Here is a 23,305-nt window from a genome sequence, read left to right on the forward strand (position 1 = left end):
GCCTAGTCTGATTTGAACGTGATATGAAATATATATATATATATATATATATATATATATATATATATATATATATATATATATATATATATATATATATATATATAATCCACTAAAATCATTCAACAGTATCTTATTTAACATATGGAATCTCCAGATTAAAAACAAAAAAAAAAATTATAGTTGTTAACTCAAAATGAGCCCTGAATGAAAAGGAAACTCGTCCAGATGGTTAAATCAAACAGAATAGAAATTAGTTAAGGGATTTCTAACGACTTAAATCATACAGCAAGAACCAAATACCACCGTTTGAGATAACTTTTTACCAATGCACGTTTTGCTTACATTGCAGATCATTTAAAATTGTAAAAGTTATATCCATAATATCTAACAAAAAGACTGATCTGCACCAAACAAATTCAAGAGGTGAGAAGCACTGGCTGGTATTTAAAAAAAAAGAGTATAATATATATATATTTATCTATTTAAAAATTCTTTTCAGATGATTTTTTTCTGAATCCATATTCTCAATTGGTTGCTTAATACGTACGTCAAGTAAAAGATTAAGAATTTTAATCACAATATATAATACGGTGACCAATCTCTGTAAAAATCTATTCAACAAACTTTTACAGATTTTTAAAATTTGCTTCAAAAGCAAATTGGAAGACTGTACATAGTAGAAATGATTATAAAATAATACCAGTATATAAAACTTATATACTTATATATAGGCGTATAAAACAAGATTTTTCCCACGAATGAATTCATCGTTCCCTGATGGAGAATTTATTTAATGTAGTAAGAAGTACCTTGCCATAAAACCAAATCAGCCATGAGTTTTCTAATAGAATTTTCTGTAAGTAAAAAATAAATAACTCTTAAATAAATCTCAGTAACCTTTCTTGGCCAGAAAAAAACGCAGATACAAATCTAACTTACAATCTTTGTGAGTAAAAAAAAATCTCAAGAAGAAAATTATTAATAAAATTGACCAAATAGTTGAACTAAAGTTCAACTATTGGTATAACTATGTTATAAATAACATGTTATGAAATCACCAAGATAAACTGTAAAACTTTCATATAAAGCGTGCCAAACTCTACCAAAATTATAGTGAAAAAAGGATATTATAATATATATATATATATAATTTTAAACATCGAATTATATTAAAAGACTCCATAGAAAATATTGTTTATGTTTTAAGTTTATTGTGTCAGTCTTAACAACTTCCACAACTCTGTAATTACGTTAGTTTAACCGTGATACATTACAGCTGCTAAAAATGTAGGTTAAATCTACAGCATGTTAATATTTACAAACTAATTAGTTGAACTAAAGTTCAACTATTGGTATAACTATGTTATAAATAACATGTTATGAAATCACCAAGATAAACTGTAAAACTTTCATATAAAGCGTGCCAAACTCTACCAAAATTATAGTGAAAAAAGGATATTATAATATATATATATAATTTTAAACATCGAATTATATTAAAAGACTCCATAGAAAATATTGTTTATGTTTTAAGTTTATTGTGTCAGTCTTAACAACTTCCACAACTCTGTAATTACGTTAGTTTAACCGTGATACATTACAGCTGCTAAAAATGTAGGTTAAATCTACAGCATGTTAATATTTACAAACTAATTATTAGATTTATGAAAATGCTATATTTTATTTCATTTATTTTAACGAATAACATGATAATAATTCCTTCATTAAATGTCTAGTCTTTATTTCTATAATTTTTCACTGAATTACTGGTACACTGTACAATGTTCGTTTTGTAAATTAAGTGTTATTTATAGTAAGGATCGTTTATTTATATTTCATGATATACCATTTTATATACAATCTCATTTCGTGTTACGTAATATAGGTCAATATTGCTGGTAGTAATCTGTGATACACAAAACTGCTTGCTGTGTATCAAGCGAACTGTAGCAGTAGAGCGCCGTCCTGCCACTGTGCCAAGATCAATACGCTATATAGAAAGGACGTTGGCTGAACTTGTAACACCGATGTAAAAAGAAAAGTTGAAAGTCTGCTGTATCAGTAAAGGAACTGGGATTTTATTGCTAGCTGGTGTTAACATAGCAGTAGCAATACTGTCTTTTTAAAGAACTGTCTTCATTTAAGTCTATAAAAAAAGATGGTTTCTTAAATAAGGTTGGAAAAATATCTTTATAACAAAATCTGTATCTATATATTTTTATAAAAAAACCTTTTAATAAAGTTTTAAACGATAATCTAAACTTATTAACAGTAAGCTTTTAAACGATTTTATTAAATATTTAACAATTACCGTTAATAAAACTGTGTTAGTTTTTTTTTTTGATTCTCCTATTTAAGGTCATTCACTAACTCTTTTTCACTTTATCATTGTATCTCTTTCTCTCTCTCATCTATATACAAGCAAAGTTGTTCTCCATTTAAAAACGTGTAGAAAAAAAATTAACACTGCGAAATATTCAGTTTTTGAATTCGTTGATATTATTGGTTTTGAATTCTAAACATACCTAACATATTTTTAAATCCTTTTTTTTAATCTATTAACAATGCAACCGAACAGTATTGAATTGATTTCAATTCCCTATTTATATTACAATCCTTTATTCACAACTGTAGTGTAAAACTCTGTTGGCCTTTAAAATTACTGGAAATTATTTTTATATTCAATTCAAAATAAAAAGAAAACAAAACTGAATTTCACCGAAATATATTGCGTATTAAAAATTTAACAAGCAAGTTTCTCTGAATTTCAGCTTAACAATTTTAAGTATTTAATATGATGTAAAAGATTAATATTCTATCGTTTTAAATTTTATTTTTTTATGAAATGTGTCATGGTGAATTTAGCTTATTAATAAACATATTATGTTTATACCTTATAGAAGTGTATTTGAACATGTTAATAAATGAGTTATATTCTATGAAATAAAAATAGGTAAGAGACCAAGTCATCTTAACTTGGATTGGACACACCAGGATTACCCTCACTCATCTATTTGGCTCTCCTCATAAGATCTGTGAGGCTTACGAGGTCAAATGATTCGTGCACCATCTGCTCTTTGATTGCCCAATCTTTAGAATCATCCGAAAAAACTTAGACCTGGGTTCAGAAATGAAATTTCTATTAAACCGGAAAGAAGGTATAAAACGTTTGTTGCGGTTCTTCTCCTACAGTGGAATGAAGAATACGATTTAGTGATTTTTGTCTGATTTATGTATTTCAGTTTGTATTGGTTGTTTTTACTTGTCTATGTTTATTCATTACTGTTCTTGTTTATATTTGTTGTTGATGATTTTTGTTGTTTCATGAATATTTTCTAGCGAAAAAAAACCCATAACTTTCGTAAATTAATTTTGGAACAAGGATTTTTTAATGATTAGAAAAAAAAATTGCTTTTTCATTAATAATAGGGGGATTTTTATTTGTAATCTGTTTCATGTGAAACTTCAAGAAAATTAATTGAAAAATTTAAGTTAAAAATAAACTCCTTCATTCCAGGCAACCTTGATTTACACTCAGAAGAAATTGGAAAGCGTCAGTCTAAAATAAAAGATGTTTTCATATACAACACAACTTAACACTTTAAAATGAAACTTGACTTAACTTGTCTGTGAAGTTTTCAGTTAACTATCAAATTCTTGATTGCATTAGATGTTCATTTTCAGTAGCATTTCATTAACAATGCAAATCATTTATTTCACCTACTGTGTGGCGCAATCGGCGATTCGTTTTTTAAATGCATAAAAGATTCTAACTGATTATCTATATAAAGCAGAAACTATCAAAGCAGAAAACGAAAAAAAACCTTAACAACGTTACGGCGAGCTCTGCTAACAAAAATACCGTCAACGGGATCTGCTCACAAAGGATAAATATCGGCTAAATGAAAAACAGTTTGTCTCGTGCTGCTCAATATATAGCAGAACAGTCACAAAAGTATTGATTTATCCTCTTTCAAATCCTTATCTGACTTTCGTCATTTCCTGAAATATATTTAATTTTTTAAATAGAATTTTTTAGGAATTTTTGATCTCTTGGGTATCCAAATTGGTATCAATTGCAAGAAACAGGCAGTAAAGTTTTTCAACGAGGTGATCGTCAACTTTTTCCCTTAATTATAAAAATTCTTGGATTACGTTGGAAAATAGTTAAAGGCATATTTTTAAAGCAAAAAAGATTTTTCAAGTTATAATTAATTTTTATAAAACTCTTTTATGACCAAAGACATCCCAACTAAAAATTACAGTCGTGCATTAACATATTTTACAACATCCGTTATATTACTTTTATCAACAATACGGGTTTCTGTAACTTTCCTTTGCAAACAATAATTTTTTTTTCATTTGATAACAGTTTTGGGTAGACATACCCGTACCTTAATAAAAAAATGCAACCAATTTCAAACAATAACAACTCAAAATAAAAAATATAATTTACAAATTTTTATTTAATTTTATATTTTTGAAGGCGGTAAGTTATTTACTTTTATTTTAGTATCAAGTAAAGAATCCACCGGATTGGCCTAGTGGTGAACGCGTCTTCCCAAATCAGTTGATTTGGAAGTCGAGAGTTCCAGCATTCAAGTCCTAGTAAAGTCAGTCATTTTTACACGGATTTGAATACTAGATTATGGATACCGGTGTTCTTTGGTGGTTGGGTTTCAATTAACCACACATCTCACTACACTTCATTTAAACTCATATATATCATTCTCATTCATCCGCTGAAGTAATATCTGAAAGGTAATTACCGGAGGCTATACAGGAAAAAGAAAGAAAAAGTATCAACTAAAGAAATTTTAAATTTAAAGAAATAAATATAATACTTTTAATATATTTTTTGAAATGTCTTTTATTTTATTTTCATACCGTCTAATATGAGTCATTTTACGAGATTTTTTAATCTAAAACTATAAACACACATAAGTTTTTATTCGATCTTCTCGAAATAAATTACTAAATACAAGTAAATTGTTATTTTAAAACGGATACGCATTTTTAACACGAAAAAGACATGATATGTAAATTTATAATAAAATATTAAGCACTATTTCTTTGCACAAGAGTCTAAATTGAAATTCCAACGAAGTAAAAGAGCTATAAAGTTAAAGAGCTGAATTATCCATAGTCATATTTTAACTCCATCGTGCTGAAATTTCTAAAAAATTTAACTTGAATACCAGTAACTAGCCTACTAAATTATGATAATTTATTTACAAGTTAAATTTATCAACCGTTTAATTTTAAGAAGTACTACAGTCTTACTATTATTAATAACAGTTTATTTGACAGTATTAAATAAATAAGAAAAACGACATATTTTAAAGATGTAATTATTTCACGAATTATCTGATATATCATGTCATTAAAATTTATTTAAATATCAAATCACAGAAATGGAAGTGTGTATAGAATAAAGATGAAACGTAAAAATATTGGAAATTATTTATATTTATAATATTTTCAATAAAAATATACATCAATAAAAATGCTTTAGGCATTTTACATGAATTACATTTCGATTTGAATCGTCAACCTTTCAAAAAAATAAATTATATTGGCGTTACATTCATAAATTTACTGCACATCATATTATAATTCTTTCTATTAATAAATTCTGTAGAACAGAATATAAGGTATTTTCTGAAAGATGTTTTGATGAAAATTGAAATATTTTTTTTTCTTTTTATAAAAAAAGAAGAAATCCCGATATTAAATATTTCTATTAAAAATGAATAAAACGTATCTCAAGATAAAATAAAAATAATAATTCTTTTCAATACATATTTAATTTATTTTCTAATAACCTATTTTCTTATAATTAATTTAAAACTAAAACACAAAAAAATGGATGAAAATAAAAATATTATTTTAGGAATAACTGAAAAAAATATTCTCGTAAATTATAAATTTTCCACCTCTTTATCAAACTTTAATGATTTATTCTGACTCCTTTTGCGTTATAAAACACCGTATTTTGCCTTGTTCAAACAAGACTTTAAAATTACACCTACAGTAATTTTAAAACATCATATATACATATGTCTTGTGTATATCCTCTTAAAAGTTACAAACAGGAAAAGGAACCAAGCTTTCAGTTTTACTTTAAACGAACATTAATAATTTATAATCTCCTGGTTCACTCAAAATCCAGCGAGGTGTTGTTTAAGTGACATAGAGGCCTACGTGTAAACTTTGTGTACTTAACTCTACTACATAGAGTCAGCAAATTTTACATCACCTAGTCTCGGCTTCACCTTTTGTCATATGTCCCGTATTTTTCACGTCTAATTATATTCGCCTCATTTTACTCGTTAAAATATATAAACTTAGTTGTATTAGTAAAATTTTAGTATTGAAAATTCTATAACAATTACATTATTCTCTTTTAGAAAACTAGTTCTCAAAAAAAAAGACACCAAAATTAAAAAAAAAAATTATAATAAAAATTTTAACAAATTTATAAAAACTATATAATACCTGTTGAGGTGAAACAGCTCTTAAAATCTATGAGAACGAAATTTTACGCTTGGTACATGACGTAAACCCGATTTGTATATGTCTGCAAGAAACGCATTTCCGCCGAAATGAAAATTTTAAATTAAAAGATTCGATATATTTCGGCGAGATCAACCGCCAAATGTAAGAGTTAGAGGTGGAGTAGCTATATTAACATCGACTAGAGCTACCACCGAAGCGGTTGTTCTAAACACAAACCTACAAGCGGACGCCGTTAGAAGCGTCCGCTCCAGGTCACTGTCTGCAGCATATACTTGCCGTATTTTGATTGGAATAAGGATGACATAGCAAGACTAATTTCCGAGCTTCCCCCACTTGTTTTTCTGGTGGGTGACTTTAATGCTCATAATTCTCTTTGTGGATCAGATCGAGTAGATCCCCGTGGAAGAGAACTGGAAGGGTTCCTGATGAATTCAGAACTTATTATTTTAAACGACGGATCAGGAACCTTTTTCAATGCCAGAGATGGATCGACGTCCTGTATAGATCTTGCACTTATAAACGGATCGATAGCACCGAGGTACAGCTTCCATGTCATAAACGATCTGCATGGAAGCGATCATTTCCCGGTGCAAATTGTAACTGATGTTACAAGAACAATATATCCCATCCCTAAAAGATGGTTATTTGAAAAGGTAGACTGGAAGAGCTTCACAGCTAGAACGATACTCCCGGAAACAACTGGAGTTATCGGAGACGATGTCGACGCCATAACAAATGCAATAATTGAGTCGGCATCGAGATATATTCCCAAAACATCTAGGAAACTTACGAAAAAACCCGTTCCATGGTGGAACGATGAAATAAGTGAAGCTCTAAAAAGAAAGAAAAGGGCGTATAACGCCTTTAAGAAGCGTCCTAGCATAGAAAATCTGGTTGCCTTTATGAAATAAAGGGCGTATACAAAACGCCTTATGATAGACTCGAAAAAACGATCCTGGCAGATTGCTGCCAGGATCACGTATCCTGGCAGATTGCTTGGATAACACGTATTGACGTGTCATCCATCGACAAAACTACTACTGCATCAGATGTTTGGAGGAAAGTGAAGGCGATTTGTGGGCGTAATGATTTTGCTCCCATAACTAGCCTTCAAGATAAAGATGAAATAAAAGACACTCTATATGAAATTGAAGAGCTGTTATCCAATCACTTCGAAAAGGCCAGCAGAACGGCCAACTACAAGGAAGGTTTTCGAACCAAAAAAGAAGAACTCGAAGGTCTAATAAATTTTAGAACGGAGTATAATTACTCATATAATGTACCAATTAAAATGGAAGAATTCGCGAAAGCGTTGGATAAAGCAGGTAACACAGCTGCTGGTCCGGATGAAATCCATTATAATATGATCAGGCAGCTGAATACCACTGCAAAACGCAGATTATTAGAACTTTATAATAAAATATGGCGGGATGGAACGTACCCGCAGCAGTGGAAAAAAGCTCATGTTGTTCCAGTACCAAAGAAAAATAAAAATTTAACAGACCCCAATAGCTATCGTCCTATTTTTTTGACGTGTGCTATGGGAAAAATACTCGAAAAAATGATTAATAATCGACTCGTCTGGGTTTTGGAAAAAAAAAACCTGATATCACCGTACCAAGCAGGTTTTCGGCAATACCATTCTACCACTGATCAAATGATCAGCTTAGAGGACATTATATATAACAGCTTTATTAAAAGGAAACATTGTGTCGGAGTCTTCTCTGATCTTCAGAAGGCTTTCGATATGACCTGGCGTCATGGTATAATGCTGCAGATACATGAATGGGGCATTCGTGGCAATCTGCCTATACTGCTCAGCAACTACATGAATGACCGTACCTTCCAAGTACGCGTCAACAATGAATATTCAAGTGAAAGAATCTTGGAAAATGGCATACCGCAGGGTTCGCCGTTGAGCGGTACCTTGTTTACCATTGCCATTAATAAATTGATACTAGCCATTCCAGTAGAAATCAGCAAAAGCGTCTATGTTGATGATCTGGCAATTGTGTATGCCAGCAACAAGACTGCTATGGTGAGGTACAAATTGCAACGAGCGATCAATGCTCTAAATGAAGTTGCAAGGAATAACGGATTCCAATTCTCACCAGAGAAAACGTGCTGTGTACACTTTTGTAGGAAGAGAATTCCTCATGAAAGTCCTTCGTTGACAATTGACGATAATCCAATACAATATAAAGATAGCGTAAGATATTTAGGACTAGTATTGGATAAATCCCTTACATGGGGATTACATATACAGGACTTGAGTGATAGATGCAAAAGAGCCCTAAACATTATAAAATGTTTATCTAATTTAAATTGGGGCTCAGACAAAGAGACATTATTGAGATTGTATAAAGTATTGGTTCAATCTAAACTAGACTACGGATGTATCGTATATTCATCCGCTAGAAAGTCGCACTTAAGAAAGTTAGACGTAGTTCATAATAGCGGAATAAGATATGCAACAGGCGCTTTCCGCACAAGTCCGGCGGCTAGTCTGATGTCTGAAGCCGGAATAATGCCACTACATTATAGAAGAGAGATCCTTTTGTTAAGATATGCAGCAAATGTATGGGCTTTCCCTGCTCATATAAATATTAAATTGTTGACGAATCATCCTATGGCTGCAGTATATGAACATCGTGCTACCTATTCCAGACCAACCGGAATTAGGTACCACGAATTAAGAAGAAAATATGAAATTGCTATACCAGAGACACTAGCAATTTCTACTAGAGAAATACCGCCATGGCTCTTGCCAGCGGTAAATACAAGTTTGGATCTCTCTCAAGGAGAAATAAAAAAGAAACCAGTAGTGATCATCCAGCAGGAATTTTTAGCAACCGTCAGTAGTTACGAAGAACATATTAGAATTTATACTGACGGTTCTAAAACCGAACTTGGTGTTGGATGCTCGATATATGTAAATGAAGAAGCCCACTTTTGGAGACTGCCAGATGTGGCCAGTGTCTACACGGCAGAACTCACTGCAATTCAGCAAGCTCTTCGCTACACTGAACACTATTGCGAAAAGAGAGTGCTAATATGTTCCGATTCATTAAGTGCACTCGTCGCAATTCGGAACAAGAACATTAAGGATGTCCTAATTGCAAACATCCTGTCCATTTTATACGTACTAAAACAACGAGGACAGCGATGGGTATTTGTATGGACTCCAGGGCATGCTGGTATTACAGGTAATGAAATCGCAGACGAAGCTGCCAGAAAGGCAATAGTCTGCGATGACTTGGATGCATTTCCTGTAAGAGTGGCAGATGTTAAAAACCGTCTAACAAACATAGTAAGAAACAAGTGAAACGCTGAATGGAGGAGTTTAAATACAAAATTAAACTCAGTTAAAACTTCTCCTTATAAATGGAAAAGCGACTTTAAGTTGACTCGCCGTGAACAAGTACCGGTGACCAGACTTAGAATCGGTCACACGCGATTAACAAATTTATATTTGTTAACCGGCGAAGTGAGACCAATGTGCGGTGTTTGTAATAAAACACTGACAATCAAGCATCTAATAGAAGAGTGTACCATATATGAGGATCTCAGAAAGAGGTTCCGTCTTACAAATAATATTAGTGCTGATCTGGATAATGGAAATGAAGAAAATATAGTTGCATTTTTACACGCCAGTGGACTTCTTATAAGTCTATAAAATGGAATTTTAAAGCTGTGGTAAATGATACTCTAAGCGGTAGTTTTATATATACATATAAGGGAGTCTCGAAGCGTGGCACGTATAGTGACGGGAGGTAGCCCTCTTGCCTAGGCCATTTTGGCTCACCTGCATTCAAGAGCAGTGAATCGGGGTGTGTCCGATGATGGCATGGGTAACCCTCAAGGGTGGATTGAGGGCGCGAGGCTATGGGTGTACGCCGTGCATGCCTATGGCCTGATATAAGAAGGATTCAACTGCCACGGCACCCTGGCACGACTGATATACTGCTCAACGGCGGTTCTAGTCGCCCCGAGGGTGCTTAAACAAACTATAAATGAGACTTCGTAGAAGAAAGAAAGAAAGATATGGTATTGATAAGTTTAATTTTAATTTTAATTTCATGGTCTTTTGAGAACCTATCTCAAATTTTAATATTGGGGCCCTTTACACCCCGTAAGTGTTTGTGATTGTCCTAGTCTTTTATGTTTTAATGTTTATTGTGAAGTTTGTGTTTTTAAATAAAATGTAAAGGCCCTTTACACCCTTACATATGACGATCCTGATGGAGATAATAATTTCTTTTAAAGAATGTGACGAGGGCTAATGACCTTAGCAGTCGATGCCCGTAAAAATTCAGTTAAAAAAAAAAAAAAAAAAAAAAAAAAAAAAATAAGAAAGATAGTCGACATAATTGTTTTTTTATTATAACCACATAGAAACTTTAAAATCTGTTCAGCAAGATAATTGAACAATAAGGAAATGAGATGTATTTGAACTAACATTAAGTTGCCACAGACCCAGCGGCTTGTGACTTAATAAAATAGAAGAGCACTCCGTACGGCCAGACCATAAAGTCACCTAATTAAAACGATAAGGCAAACCAAGAATATTGTTCCACAGCAATCTTAGAAAAATCACTGATCGTGTTATCTAATAAATTGACCGCTAAATAGTTAGGGTGTCGATCTAAATGATTTTGATACCGTAGGCTGACCACAGAGATTTTCTGCCGAACCGTTACAACTTAAGGTCATTATATATAAGGCTATTACTTATATTCTAGAGTATGTTGAGCATTTTCCGCAGTGTTTTGTTTGGTAGCATTCAAGTTTGTCAATATTGTTGTTGCACGTTCTACCCCACAATTCATGTCCGTAAGTCCAAACAGGCTTCAAAACGGATTTATAAATCAATAATTTAAAAATAATATTTAACGAAAAATTATAGGTTAAATGTAGTATAGATTTTAAAAGTAAAGGGAAAATAAAAGCGAAATAAGATTGTAGAACAATTAACAGAATAAGATTAGAATTAAGCTTAGAAGAAGGAGATAAAAATGAGTAAGAATGTAGAACACAGAAGCGCTATTAAAAGTATTACAGTGAGAAAATTATTTCAACCAGGTGAGTTAAAACACAAAACAATATTGAATATAACTTAATATTAGTAGTACGGAAATGGTGGTACGGCGTCAAAAATGACGTCATTCCAAGATGGCGGCTGTCCGCCATCTTGGATTCCAAGATGGCGGCCGTCCGCCATCTTGGAAACGTCACTTCTGACGTCACTAATTCAAGATGGCTGTGGTCAGCCATCTTGGATTGTGACGTCATTGACGCCGGTACCCCGTCAGTGTTGCCAACTTGATTTATTTTATGTCGATAGTGAGTCAGTGTTACCAACTTGATTTATTTTTTGTTGACATGTTTATATATTGAAGAAATATTTCAAAGGTTGGTATCACTGTTGTGTGGCGGTCGATTTGAATTAAATAAATAATATTTAAAGTGAAAAAAATTCTGTCGGCTAGAGGATTCGAACCCGGTCATGACGGGACGCGACCGACTGACGCCTTAAACCAATCGGCTGCGGTGACTCCCTGATGTAATGAGTGAAAAATGTTCTACGTAAGCTGTGAATTTTAACGTAACATCAGTCTGTACACACACACACACACACACACACACACAAACACACATGCACACACACACACGCGCACACACATACATAAATATACACACAAGTGAATATAGACGTACCTCGAGGATGATCCTGGTCGTCCAGGCGATGGCGTCGGGAGGCGTTACCGCGACGGAGAGAGGTTCTCGTCGTGGATCGTGCACCGGGAGGCGGTGGCGGCTGTGTTTGCGTGCGTGCGTCAGCGGAGTGACGTAGAGGTGTTTACCGTGCGAGATGCGGCGCTCGACTGAAGAATTGTGGGACCGACGTGGTCTGAAGTTGTCCGATTGACCAATCGCAGCGTTGGAATTCGAATCGGCGCATGCGCACTAGCCGGTAGTGCGTACGTGCCCACACATCTGCTTATCAACATCCGCAATCGGTATTCCAAGAATCGACAATTAATATTTATTTTAATTGCTTAACAACATCTGGTTGAGCCAATTATTTTTTCTTATCAAAGCCATAAATTATTATTATCAATATTTATTTTAATTGCTTAACAACATCTGGTTGAGTCAATTATTTTTCTTATCAAAGCCATAAATTATTTTTATTTTAAGTTCTTATCTACTAATCACATCCGGTCGAGCCAATTATTTCTTATCAACGCTATAAATAATTTTTTATTGTTATCGTCATTATAATTAATTCCGCGAATTGATCCAATTATTTTTTTATCAAAACCATAAATTATTCTTATCGTCACGAAAAATAATTCCAAGAATCGTATTTGCTATGGTACAGTAATATTAATACACACACACATAGCCACCGTTTCTATACCATCGTTGCAGTCTCCGATACACGATTGCCTATCCTGCCCCTTCCCTCTTCATTTTCTCTCTTCTCTCTTTCGAGCCGTTTTTGTATATGAATCGGCGCATGCGCACTAGCCGTTAGTGCGCACGTGCGAACTGGAACGTCGTCTCTAATAAGAGCGGATGCGATAAGGAAAATGTTTTTTTTTTTTTTTAATAATTAAAACCACAAGCCAATTATTTTTTTTTTTGTTCTTATCGACACGATAAATAATTCCACGAATCGTATTTATTTTAATTTCTTATCTATAACTTGCGTTGGTTAAATCCGGTTGTGTTTGTAAATAAGTGAAAAAATTTGTGTAATTTCATCATTCGCAATCTGTTATTGAAAGTGAATACATCGATCGCAGAGAGATCATTTGATTTCATCATTCGCAATCTGTTATTGAAAGTGAATACATCGATCGGAGAGAGATCATTACATTTTCATCTTAATTAGCAAGGTAAGTTTTACTTTAATTAATTTAAAAAATAAATACTAATGGAACAGTATGGTATTATCAAATAAATTATTTAATTAAATTTAAAAAAAATACTTTATAAATTAAAAAAAATTAATACTTTTAAACAATTAAAATAAATACAATTAAAAAATACTTTATACAATTAAAATAAATACAATAAAAAATACTTTTAAACAAATAAAATAAATAATATATATAATGAAAAAGATTTCATCTTAATTAGCAAGGTAAGTCTTACTTTAATTAATTAAAAAAATAAATACTAATGGAACAGTATGGTATTATCAAATAACTTTAAATCAAATCAAAAAAAAAATTTAATTAAATTTAAAAAAAAACTTTATAAATTAAAAAAAAAAATAATACTTTTAAACAATTAAAATAAATACAATTAAAAAATACTTTATACAATTAAAATAAATACAATAAAAAATACTTTTAAACAAATAAAATAAATAATATATATAATGAAAAAATAAATACTAATGGAACAGTATGGTATTATCAAATAACTTTCAACCAAATCAAATCAAATAAATTATTTAATTAAATTTAAAAAAAATACTTTATAACTTAAAAAAAATAAATACTTTTAAAATAAATACAATTAAAAAAATACTTTATACAATTAAAATAAATGCAATAAAAAATACTTTTAAACAAATAAAATAAATAATATATATAATGAAAAAAATTTCTTCTTCTTCTGTTATTCACTGAAACACACAAAAAAAACAATGTTACGATATATGTTATTTTAATTTGTTTCAGATATTACAAAAAAAATTGAAATGGTATCACCGGTAGTTATCCATGCAATAAATAACAACGTCATCCGTCTTCGATGGGACCTGTCTGACTCTGAGGAGATGTATCTCCTTTCAACTCTTCTACGGTATCAGAAGAACATCCTGAACTGTTTGAAGGAAGAAGGCAGACGCTTTGATGGCAACATAAAATGGTAATTAAAAAAAAAAACGTTAATTTTTTTGTAAATACTGTTTTTTTTAAAGTAGTCAATATGTACTAAAATTATTCTGTTTCTACAGGTACGTTGCAGCAAATGTTGAATTGATGAAGCGGACACATCTGGAAGACGGAGTAGAAACAACATTCATCAATTTGTACTTGCATGGAAAAACTAGAACGGTGATAAATTTGGACGATAACACCAACGTTGTTGAAGAATCATGGATAGAATCAGTGGAGAAAATTATAGAGACACTAACCAAATTCATCAACAACGGCAGCGGATGGGTAATGAATAAAATAATTTATATTGATTTAAATATTATCCGTTACCGTCCGTTATATGGCGCCTCTAGTTCATTTATAAAAACACCAAAAAAACTTGTAAAAAGAGAGGCAATAGTTAATGTAAAAAATCCGCATGATGAAAAATGTTTCCTATGGTCCGTACTAGCATACCTGCATGACCAACCAGGTCGTAACTATCGTCAGAGTTGGTATGCACGCTTTGAACATGAAATTAACATGAACGGGATATCATATCCAGTAAAGGTAAAAGACATTGATCGCTTCGAGGTGTTGAACCCCACAATAAGCATCAATGTTTACGGCTATGAGGAAGATAACGATCGCGTGTACCCGGTGCGTGTTACCGAAAACCGCGATCGTACCCACTGCATACACCTATTGCTGCTTGCAGGGGAGACGAGAGATAAATTTCACTACTGCCTTATAAATACCAAACCAGGTAAAAATGGGCTATCTCGTCTCCTTTCAGGTCTTACAAAACATGGCGGTAGCAGCCAATATTGCCCTTACTGTTTGCACCGTTTCAGTTCATCAGACCCACATGTCGCTACACAAAACCTAAACCAACATTTGATCGAGTGTAAGCGACACGGTGCACAAAGGATAAGAGTACCCGATCCCGCTAAAGAAAAGGAATGCGTGATGAAGTTCAGGGACTACTCGTCCACACTACGCGTTCCGTATACAGTGTATGCAGACTTTGAATCATTTGTACATCCGATGGACACTGCCACCCCTAAACCCAACACTAGTTTTACCGATAAGGTAGCCCATCATCTTCCGTCCGGTTACGCCTATGTAATCGTCGACGAGGAAGGGGAGATTTGTGAAGGTCCTGTAGTCTACCGAGCGAGAACCGATGGTGAAAATATCGTTGAAAAGATGCTGGTTGAATTGCTCGGTCACGCCGATAGATTGCACAAAATTATGATCACCGAAAAACCGATGGTGATGACTCCCGAAGACACTGAAACATTTCAAAGGGCTACCGAGTGTTTTCTTTGTCATTGTGAGTTGAACGACGAACGTGTACGTCATCACTCGCATACCACAGGACGGTTTCTCGGTGCATGTCATAACGAGTGCAATTTAAATTGTAAGCGCACCGAGCATATTCCAGTATTTTTTCATAACCTCCGCGGTTACGATAGTCATCATATAGTTCAAGCTCTGGGAAAATATAAGGACGATGTAAAAATAAACTGTATCGCCAACACATCCGAGCGATTACAGTCACTGTCTGTCGGTCCGTTGAGGTTCTTGGACTCTTTACAATTTCTTTCGTCATCGCTCGAAAAACTTGTGGAAAATCTTGTAAAAGATTGTCAGGACAAAGACACCGTATTTAAACGTCTCACAAACTGTTACCCGCTACCCGAGAAAAGAGATTGTTTAATCCGTAAAGGCGTTTACCCGTACGAGTACATGACCCATATAAACAAGTTTTTCGAAACCCAACTTCCACCACAGACGGCATTCTACAGTACGCTAAGAAGAGAGAACATAACGGACGATGATTACGTCCACGCTCAAAACGTGTGGGAATCGTTTGACTGCAATACGTTAGGCGATTACCACGATCTTTATCTTCTTAGCGACGTATTATTGTTGGCAGACGTCTTTGAAAATTTCCGAAGTACGTCTATGCAATATTACGGTTTGGACCCCTGTCACTTTTACTCCACCCCCCATTTCACGTGGAATGCCATGTTAAAATTTACCCGACAAAAATTGGAACTGTTGACCGACATAGATATGCATCTGTTTGTCGAAAAAGGAACACGAGGTGGTGTAGCCATGATATCAAACAGGTACGCCAAGGCGAACAATCCCAACATTCCAGATCAGTATGACCCATCCGAACCCACATCCTGGGTTCAATATTACGATTGCAACAACCTTTACGGGACAGCCATGGTTGAGCCCTTGCCACACGCTAATTTTAGGTGGTTGAGTACTGAAGAGATTGACAATCTCGATATTAACAGCGTTTGCGATCGTGGTGAAAAGGGCTACATCTTAGAAGTGGATCTTGAGTATCCACAAGAATTGCACGATCGTCACAAGGATTACCCTCTTGCACCAGAACGATTAGTACCAACCGATGATATGCTGTCCCCCTATTTGAAGGACATAAAGAGATGTCCCGTAAAAAAATTAATGACTACATTGTACGACAAACAAAAATACGTTTTACATTACAGAAACCTAAAGTTGTACACTCGACTAGGACTGAAAGTGAAAAACATTCACAGAGTTCTGGAATTCTCCCAGTCGCCTTGGTTGAAACCGTACATCGACTTCAATACTGAAAAGCGTGCACAAGCACGAAACAGTTTTGAAAAGGACTTTTTTAAGTTGATGAACAACGCGGTGTACGGTAAGTCCTTAGAAAACGTACGAAACAGAATAGACTTCCAACTGGTCACTAACGAACGTAAATTGGATAAGGTGATTGCAAAACCGAGAGTTAAGGCTTGGTACATCTATAACAAGGATGTCGTTGGGGTAAGTCTAAAGAAAACGGAGATATTCCTTAATCGTCCGATCTACATCGGATTTACCGTATTGGACATTAGCAAAATGATCATGTACGAATTCCACTATGACTACATGGTGGAAAAGTACGGTCATAATATAAATCTTCTAATGACCGATACGGACAGTCTGATGTATCATATCGTGACCGATAACGTTTACAACGATATTCTTCACGATATCGATCGGTTCGATACTTCAGATTACCCTCGCGATCACGCATGTTTTAGTAATACCAATAAGAAAAAACTTGGTAAATTCAAAGACGAAATGAATGGAAAAGCTATTCGTGAATTTGTCGGACTTCGTGCTAAGATGTATAGCATTCTCGAATTCGACAAGAAAGAGAAGAATGTAGCAAAGGGTATTCCTAGAGTATCCATTGCAAAGGATCTTAGACACGATCTGTACAAAAAAAGTCTTTTTAATGATTCCGTTACGTATACAAGCGCGTACGGAATCATAAGCACTTTGCACAATATATTTTCCATTAACAAGTCAAAGAAATCGCTTTCACCTTACGACGATAAACGTTACATATTAGAAAATAAAATCAACACAGTTCCATACGGACATTACAGTATAAACAAAAAGAAACGTAAACTCCCACCCAACAATAACGACAACACTCCGCAAAAAAGACCAAGAACCGTAAACGAAGTGCTCATAGCCCACGGTCATGACTATTGTAGACCAAGAACCGTAAACGAAACCCTAATAGCCCACGATCATGACTATTGTTAATTTTTTTTATCATGAGGATATATATTGCCTTTCTTTTATTTAAAATAAAACCATTATGTAATAAATTATTGTAAGTGAAAAAAAAATTATATGTAAAAAATATGAAATAAAGTATATTTCTAATAATATAAATGACTTTTTAAAATTATTACATAAATCACTTTTTTCAAAAAAATTTAATGTAAAAAAATATGAAATAAAGTGTATATCTAATAATATAAAAACAAACACACACGAAATACGGTCAGTACAACAATGAACGTCAAGGCGTCAATAGCTAAAGAGCTCCATCGACAGGCGCGTCGAAACTACCCCACAAGACGCGTTGAACTTAAAGGTATTTCAGACCTATATCAAGCTGACCTTGTTGAGATGATACCGTATGCTAAATCGAACAAAGGTTATCGTTACATACTGACGATGATAAATTGTTTTTCTAAACTAGCATTTGCCGTACCGATTAAAACCAAAACCGGTACGGAGATCGCTAAAGCCCTCAAACCCATATTGGATAAACAGAAGATGCGACATTTTCAAACCGATTTGGGTAAAGAGTTTTACAATCCGTCGGTTAAACGACTATTACAGTCGTACAATATAAATCGCTATTCCACACATTCGGATAAAAAAGCGTCGATAGTCGAACGGTTTAATCGAACACTGAAAACGATGATGTGGAGAAAATTTACCGAACAAGGAACCTACAGGTGGTTAGAATTACTACCGAAATTGATCGCAAAATACAACAACACCAGTCACCGCACTATGGGAATGAAACCGAAAGATGTAAATAAGCGAAACCAAGCCGCTGTTTTACAGCGGTTAAATACGGTACTCTATCGAAAACCTACTTTACCGAAATACAATGTCGGCGATCGAGTGCGTATAAGCAAATTTAAAAAGACATTCGCCAAAGGATATCTACCGAATTGGACGAATGAAATATTTATCGTACATAAGGTACATGATAATACGCGTCCGTGTACTTACACGTTGATCGATGTTCACGGTGAGGTGGTGAGCGGTAAATTTTACGCTGAAGAGCTCACTAAAACTAACGTTACAAATAATGTTTATTTAGTCGAGAAAGTCTTACGAAGAAAAGGCGATAGGCTATTTGTAAAGTGGCAAGGGTTCGATGGAAAACACAACAGTTGGATACATAAGGCGGATTTGGTGTAGTGAATCGATCAGTCATAAACATGAAGTTGGAACGTCAACAGGTCGGTAATATTACGCTAGAAAACTTCGACGAATATACAGGAGCCGGGTGTGGAGAAGGAAAAAGGACTCGTCATGGACCTCTTCTACCGAATACAATCAGATGTATTATCTGTGGACCGTCTAATTGCGGAAAAACAAATGTCCTATTCAACTTGCTGTTCTCACCGGACGGTTTACGATTCAGAAATATTTACGTGTTTTCTAAATCGCTGTACCAACCGAAATATAAGTTTCTAGAAAAAGTCATGACTGGTGTCCCGGAGATCGGCTTTTTTGCATACTCAGAAAACGATCATGTGATGGCACCCGACGAAGCGGAACCGAACTCGATAATGATTTTCGACGATGTAGCTTGCGAAAAGCAACATAATATTCGCAAGTACTTTGCGATGGGGCGACACAACAACATAGATAGCTTTTATTTGACACAGACATATTCCAGTGTCGGGAAGCACCTTGTACGGGACAACGCAAATCTCCTTCTTATATTCAAACAAGACGATCTAAACTTACGTCACATATATCAAGATCATGTAAATACCGATATGAAATTCGATCGGTTTAAAAGTCTGTGTGGTGTTGCATGGAGAAAACCTCATGGATTTTTGGTTGTGGATAAGGAGAGCGATATCGACGGTGGACGATATAGAGTAGGCTTTGATGTTTTTGTAAAAGAGATCAGTTGATAGTCGGTAACAATGGCAAGCATACACACCTACGAGGACGGAACACCGTACGCTAACGCGATACGTTTTAGGCAAAAACCGCAAAACAACTTGTGTTCCAAATATTTTAGCGACCGTCAGAAGTTTTGCGGTAACTACGTCTGTCGTAAAGTGAACTACTGTGAAAATAAAGACCGACGATGTTGGCGACATGTAAAAAGAATGAATCGTGACTATCCGTTGGTCGTTCTGTTGATGATTACTAGTGAAGGTACGATTTTCAATAAGCGTATATGGTTAAAATTTTTAGAAGAATGTGACAAATACGAGATGCCAATTGAACTGGTGATATACGATAAAAACATGTTCAACACCACAATTCGACACGGATGGAACTTTATTTCAAGATTTAGACCCTCTCCGCTCGTGTACAAAAAGCCTTTATTGGAACTTCGAAACCGACATGCATCTATGGACTACACAAACGTTTACATGCACATGTTGGAATACGGTAGTCGTCTAGAAGGAGCGAGATGCTGTATAGTGATCACGGAACGAACTATTCCGATCAGGTCGCCAAAAACGTTGTACCGCTTAGCGTTATCATACGGTAGAAAATGTTTTGTGGACACGGCTTACGGAGTACAATTTACCGACGACGTACCGGAAACATTACCGATAAGACGAGGAGGATTACCGTTCGACATCGTGAACAACAGGGCGCAGGCGCTCTTTTCTGGCGAATTTCTAAACGAAGCGCTACCTACGTTGCGATTATACGCCGATTCGTTCGGATTGAGGTACAACGAACGACGCGAACTGTTTGAAATCCAAAACGAAGATCTGCTGCGAAAATGGTGCGAATATGCAGGAGCGAAACCGGACGAATTTTGGTTGTTGAATAGCTATCTGTTGCATTTACATTCGGAAGGTGACCGTCATCCGATCAGACGACTTTCCACACGGTACTTGACAAAGGTACCACAACGCGATCACTCAACGGTTGTGGATATTCCGCTGTGGGTTGGAAATGTAAAAAGGGCTGCTGTCTTTAAAGACACAAGCACGAAACTCATGATACCGTCTATCGATCAGGGTGTGACACAATATTACCGCGAATTGTGCAATACCAATCGTCGTCTGACAAGAATGAATGTTTCGTTAATCGATGTTATACGTTTTCTACGCAGAACCAAAAAACATGCAGTGTTCTTTAGATCGGTGGAACTAGGATGGTGATGTGATCGACTGTTTTCCGATCATTCGTAACCACGATGTCGAACAAGAACGAGGTCGATATGCCATCCTCGTCGTCGTCTGCGAAGTTGGTAATGGAAATCGATAGAATACGAGATTCGATTAAACGAAAACATCGCGCTATTACGCAAGGAATAACAGAATCGGAACAAGATATTGAAAAGCAATTTAAGCCTATTGTCGAACCGCTCCGAGAACTTAATCAATCGTTTAAACAAAAGTACGATGTTAAAAAAGAACAAGAAGAGAATGCAAAGGAGGAGGTGGAAGAGACACCAACGGTTATGAGAAGACTCTTTAAAACGCCGACGTCGGAAAAACAGTTCGTGAAACCTGTAGACCCGTCGACACCGAAAACGATGGGGTTTCGTGCAAAACATTTCTTGGATCTTACCGTAACGGATAAAGGTAAAAAAATAGACAACGTCTACGGAGTTAAAAACATTGACGATCAATGGATGATCGGAACAAAACCACTCCAGTTCAAAGGAAATAAAATAGTTATCGACAACAAGACGTATAGCGGTTCCAAAGGTTTATATCAATTGATTTTTTTGAATGAGCCTGTAGATTATACAACCAAAGATTTAAATAACTATAAGAAAATATTAGAAACTACTGAGGCGCATAAAAGTCAAAATACCGGTCGCATAATTTCCAGTCGATCGTTAAAGTACAAGAATATTATCAAAAGACTGTTTCCTCGTACGCATCTTTCGTCGGAAAGCGGTCATGACGACGAAAGTCCAATAACTGGATCGGGTCTGTTGATGAGAGCGAAGAAAACGGTTAGACCGGATTACGTTTACTGGGACGATCCGAATGAACTGTGCGATAGACTGCGACTTTTATTGGCTTCGAAACGTGCGGGTCATACCGGTCATAATAACGAAATAGTTTCAATCGTAGAAGAACTGCAAGAAAGCGGATACATAAAGGAAGGTAGTAAAGGGAACCTTTTATTTTAAACAGTCTGAAGATGAGTATCGACAAGTTCGGACGTTCTCGCGTTGGGAGTGCAACCGCCCAACCACCACCAACTCGGATTGTTGAAACGTTTGACAAAACCGCCGATGGAGATTTCGATATCAAAAAAAGACGTTTGTGCAACGTCGGACCGCCTGTTGAAGATGATGATGGTGCAACAATCGGTCACGTTAAGAAAATGTTCGTAAAGCAAAGCGAGTTGAATAATAAATACTTACCGACGGTTTCACCGATGGACAACAACGCACTCTCCTTTTCAAAGAGGCGATTGTGCGATATCGCCGATCCAATTGTAAAAACAGACGCCGTAACTGTCGACTATTTACGGAAAAACCTTTTCGGTACAAATGAGAGAATTAACGCGAGAGGGTGCGTTATCGCAAATGCTGGTGCACCAATTAATAGCACAGATCTCACTACAAAGTCATACGTAGACAAATTGACAAATGGGATTTTAACGATTAAAAACGGTGTTGTGGATATCCAAAATAAGCGAATATGTAGAGTCGGTGATCCTGTCGAAAAGACGGACGTCGTTACTGTCAACTATTTAAAAAAAAAACTTTTCGATGAAAAGCAAATAATTAATTTGCTTTTAACACGCGTACTATTTAATTTTTACAAATTTGTATTAAACATTAATGACAGCGCTAACAGAAACTTAAATCAAATATCGCTTATGCGTATATTAACCGCTGACAATCATCACCAAAGCGATTCTGCAAACACAGATCTAAATAGTAAAGATACAAAGGAGAATGAGGATGCGACAAAAAATATGGTGCGTCCTCCAATCGCTGATAAGACAATGAAGAATGATGATGTGAATAAAAATACGATACGTCTCCCGGTTTCGGAGGACGAGGATGTGACAAAAAAATATGGTGCGTCCTCCGATCACTGATAAGACATTGAAGAATGAGGATGTGAATAAAAATATGATACGTCCCCCGGTCTCGGATGATGTGAATAAAAATATGGTATGATTGTCGAACATGGATCCAATGTAAGATGGTAGAATGTTGTAAACAAGTTCATTGTCTATCCGACATGGCAAGAGTGAGGAGGTCAAAATGTTCTCCCGTTCAAAAGGATAAGGTGAGAAGATCTAAACGAATAGCCAGTCTTAAACGAGGCGGTGGACTGTTAACAACTCTAACAGCA

The 23,305-nt window shown here is 34.9% G+C and overlaps 2 protein-coding genes across 2 annotated transcripts in view; one reads left to right on the forward strand and one right to left on the reverse strand.

Annotated features, from left to right (window-relative positions):
• The window catches only part of LOC142319869 (uncharacterized), a 535,079-nt gene that overhangs the window by 269,855 nt on the left and 241,919 nt on the right, over positions 1-23,305 (reverse strand). The window lies entirely within an intron of this gene.
• The window catches only part of LOC142319795 (uncharacterized), a 47,904-nt gene continuing 38,803 nt past the window's right edge, over positions 14,205-23,305 (forward strand). Inside the window, exons 1-2 of the mRNA XM_075357480.1 lie at positions 14,205-14,409; positions 14,498-15,614. Of these exons, the coding sequence (XP_075213595.1) occupies positions 14,240-14,409; positions 14,498-15,614 (1,287 nt within the window). The 5' untranslated portion in view covers positions 14,205-14,239. The remainder of the gene's footprint in view (positions 14,410-14,497; positions 15,615-23,305) is intronic.

The sequence above is a fragment of the Lycorma delicatula genome, chromosome 2 (assembly GCF_047948215.1).
Source record: "Lycorma delicatula isolate Av1 chromosome 2, ASM4794821v1, whole genome shotgun sequence".
NCBI classification, from domain to species: Eukaryota; Metazoa; Arthropoda; class Insecta; order Hemiptera; family Fulgoridae; genus Lycorma; species Lycorma delicatula.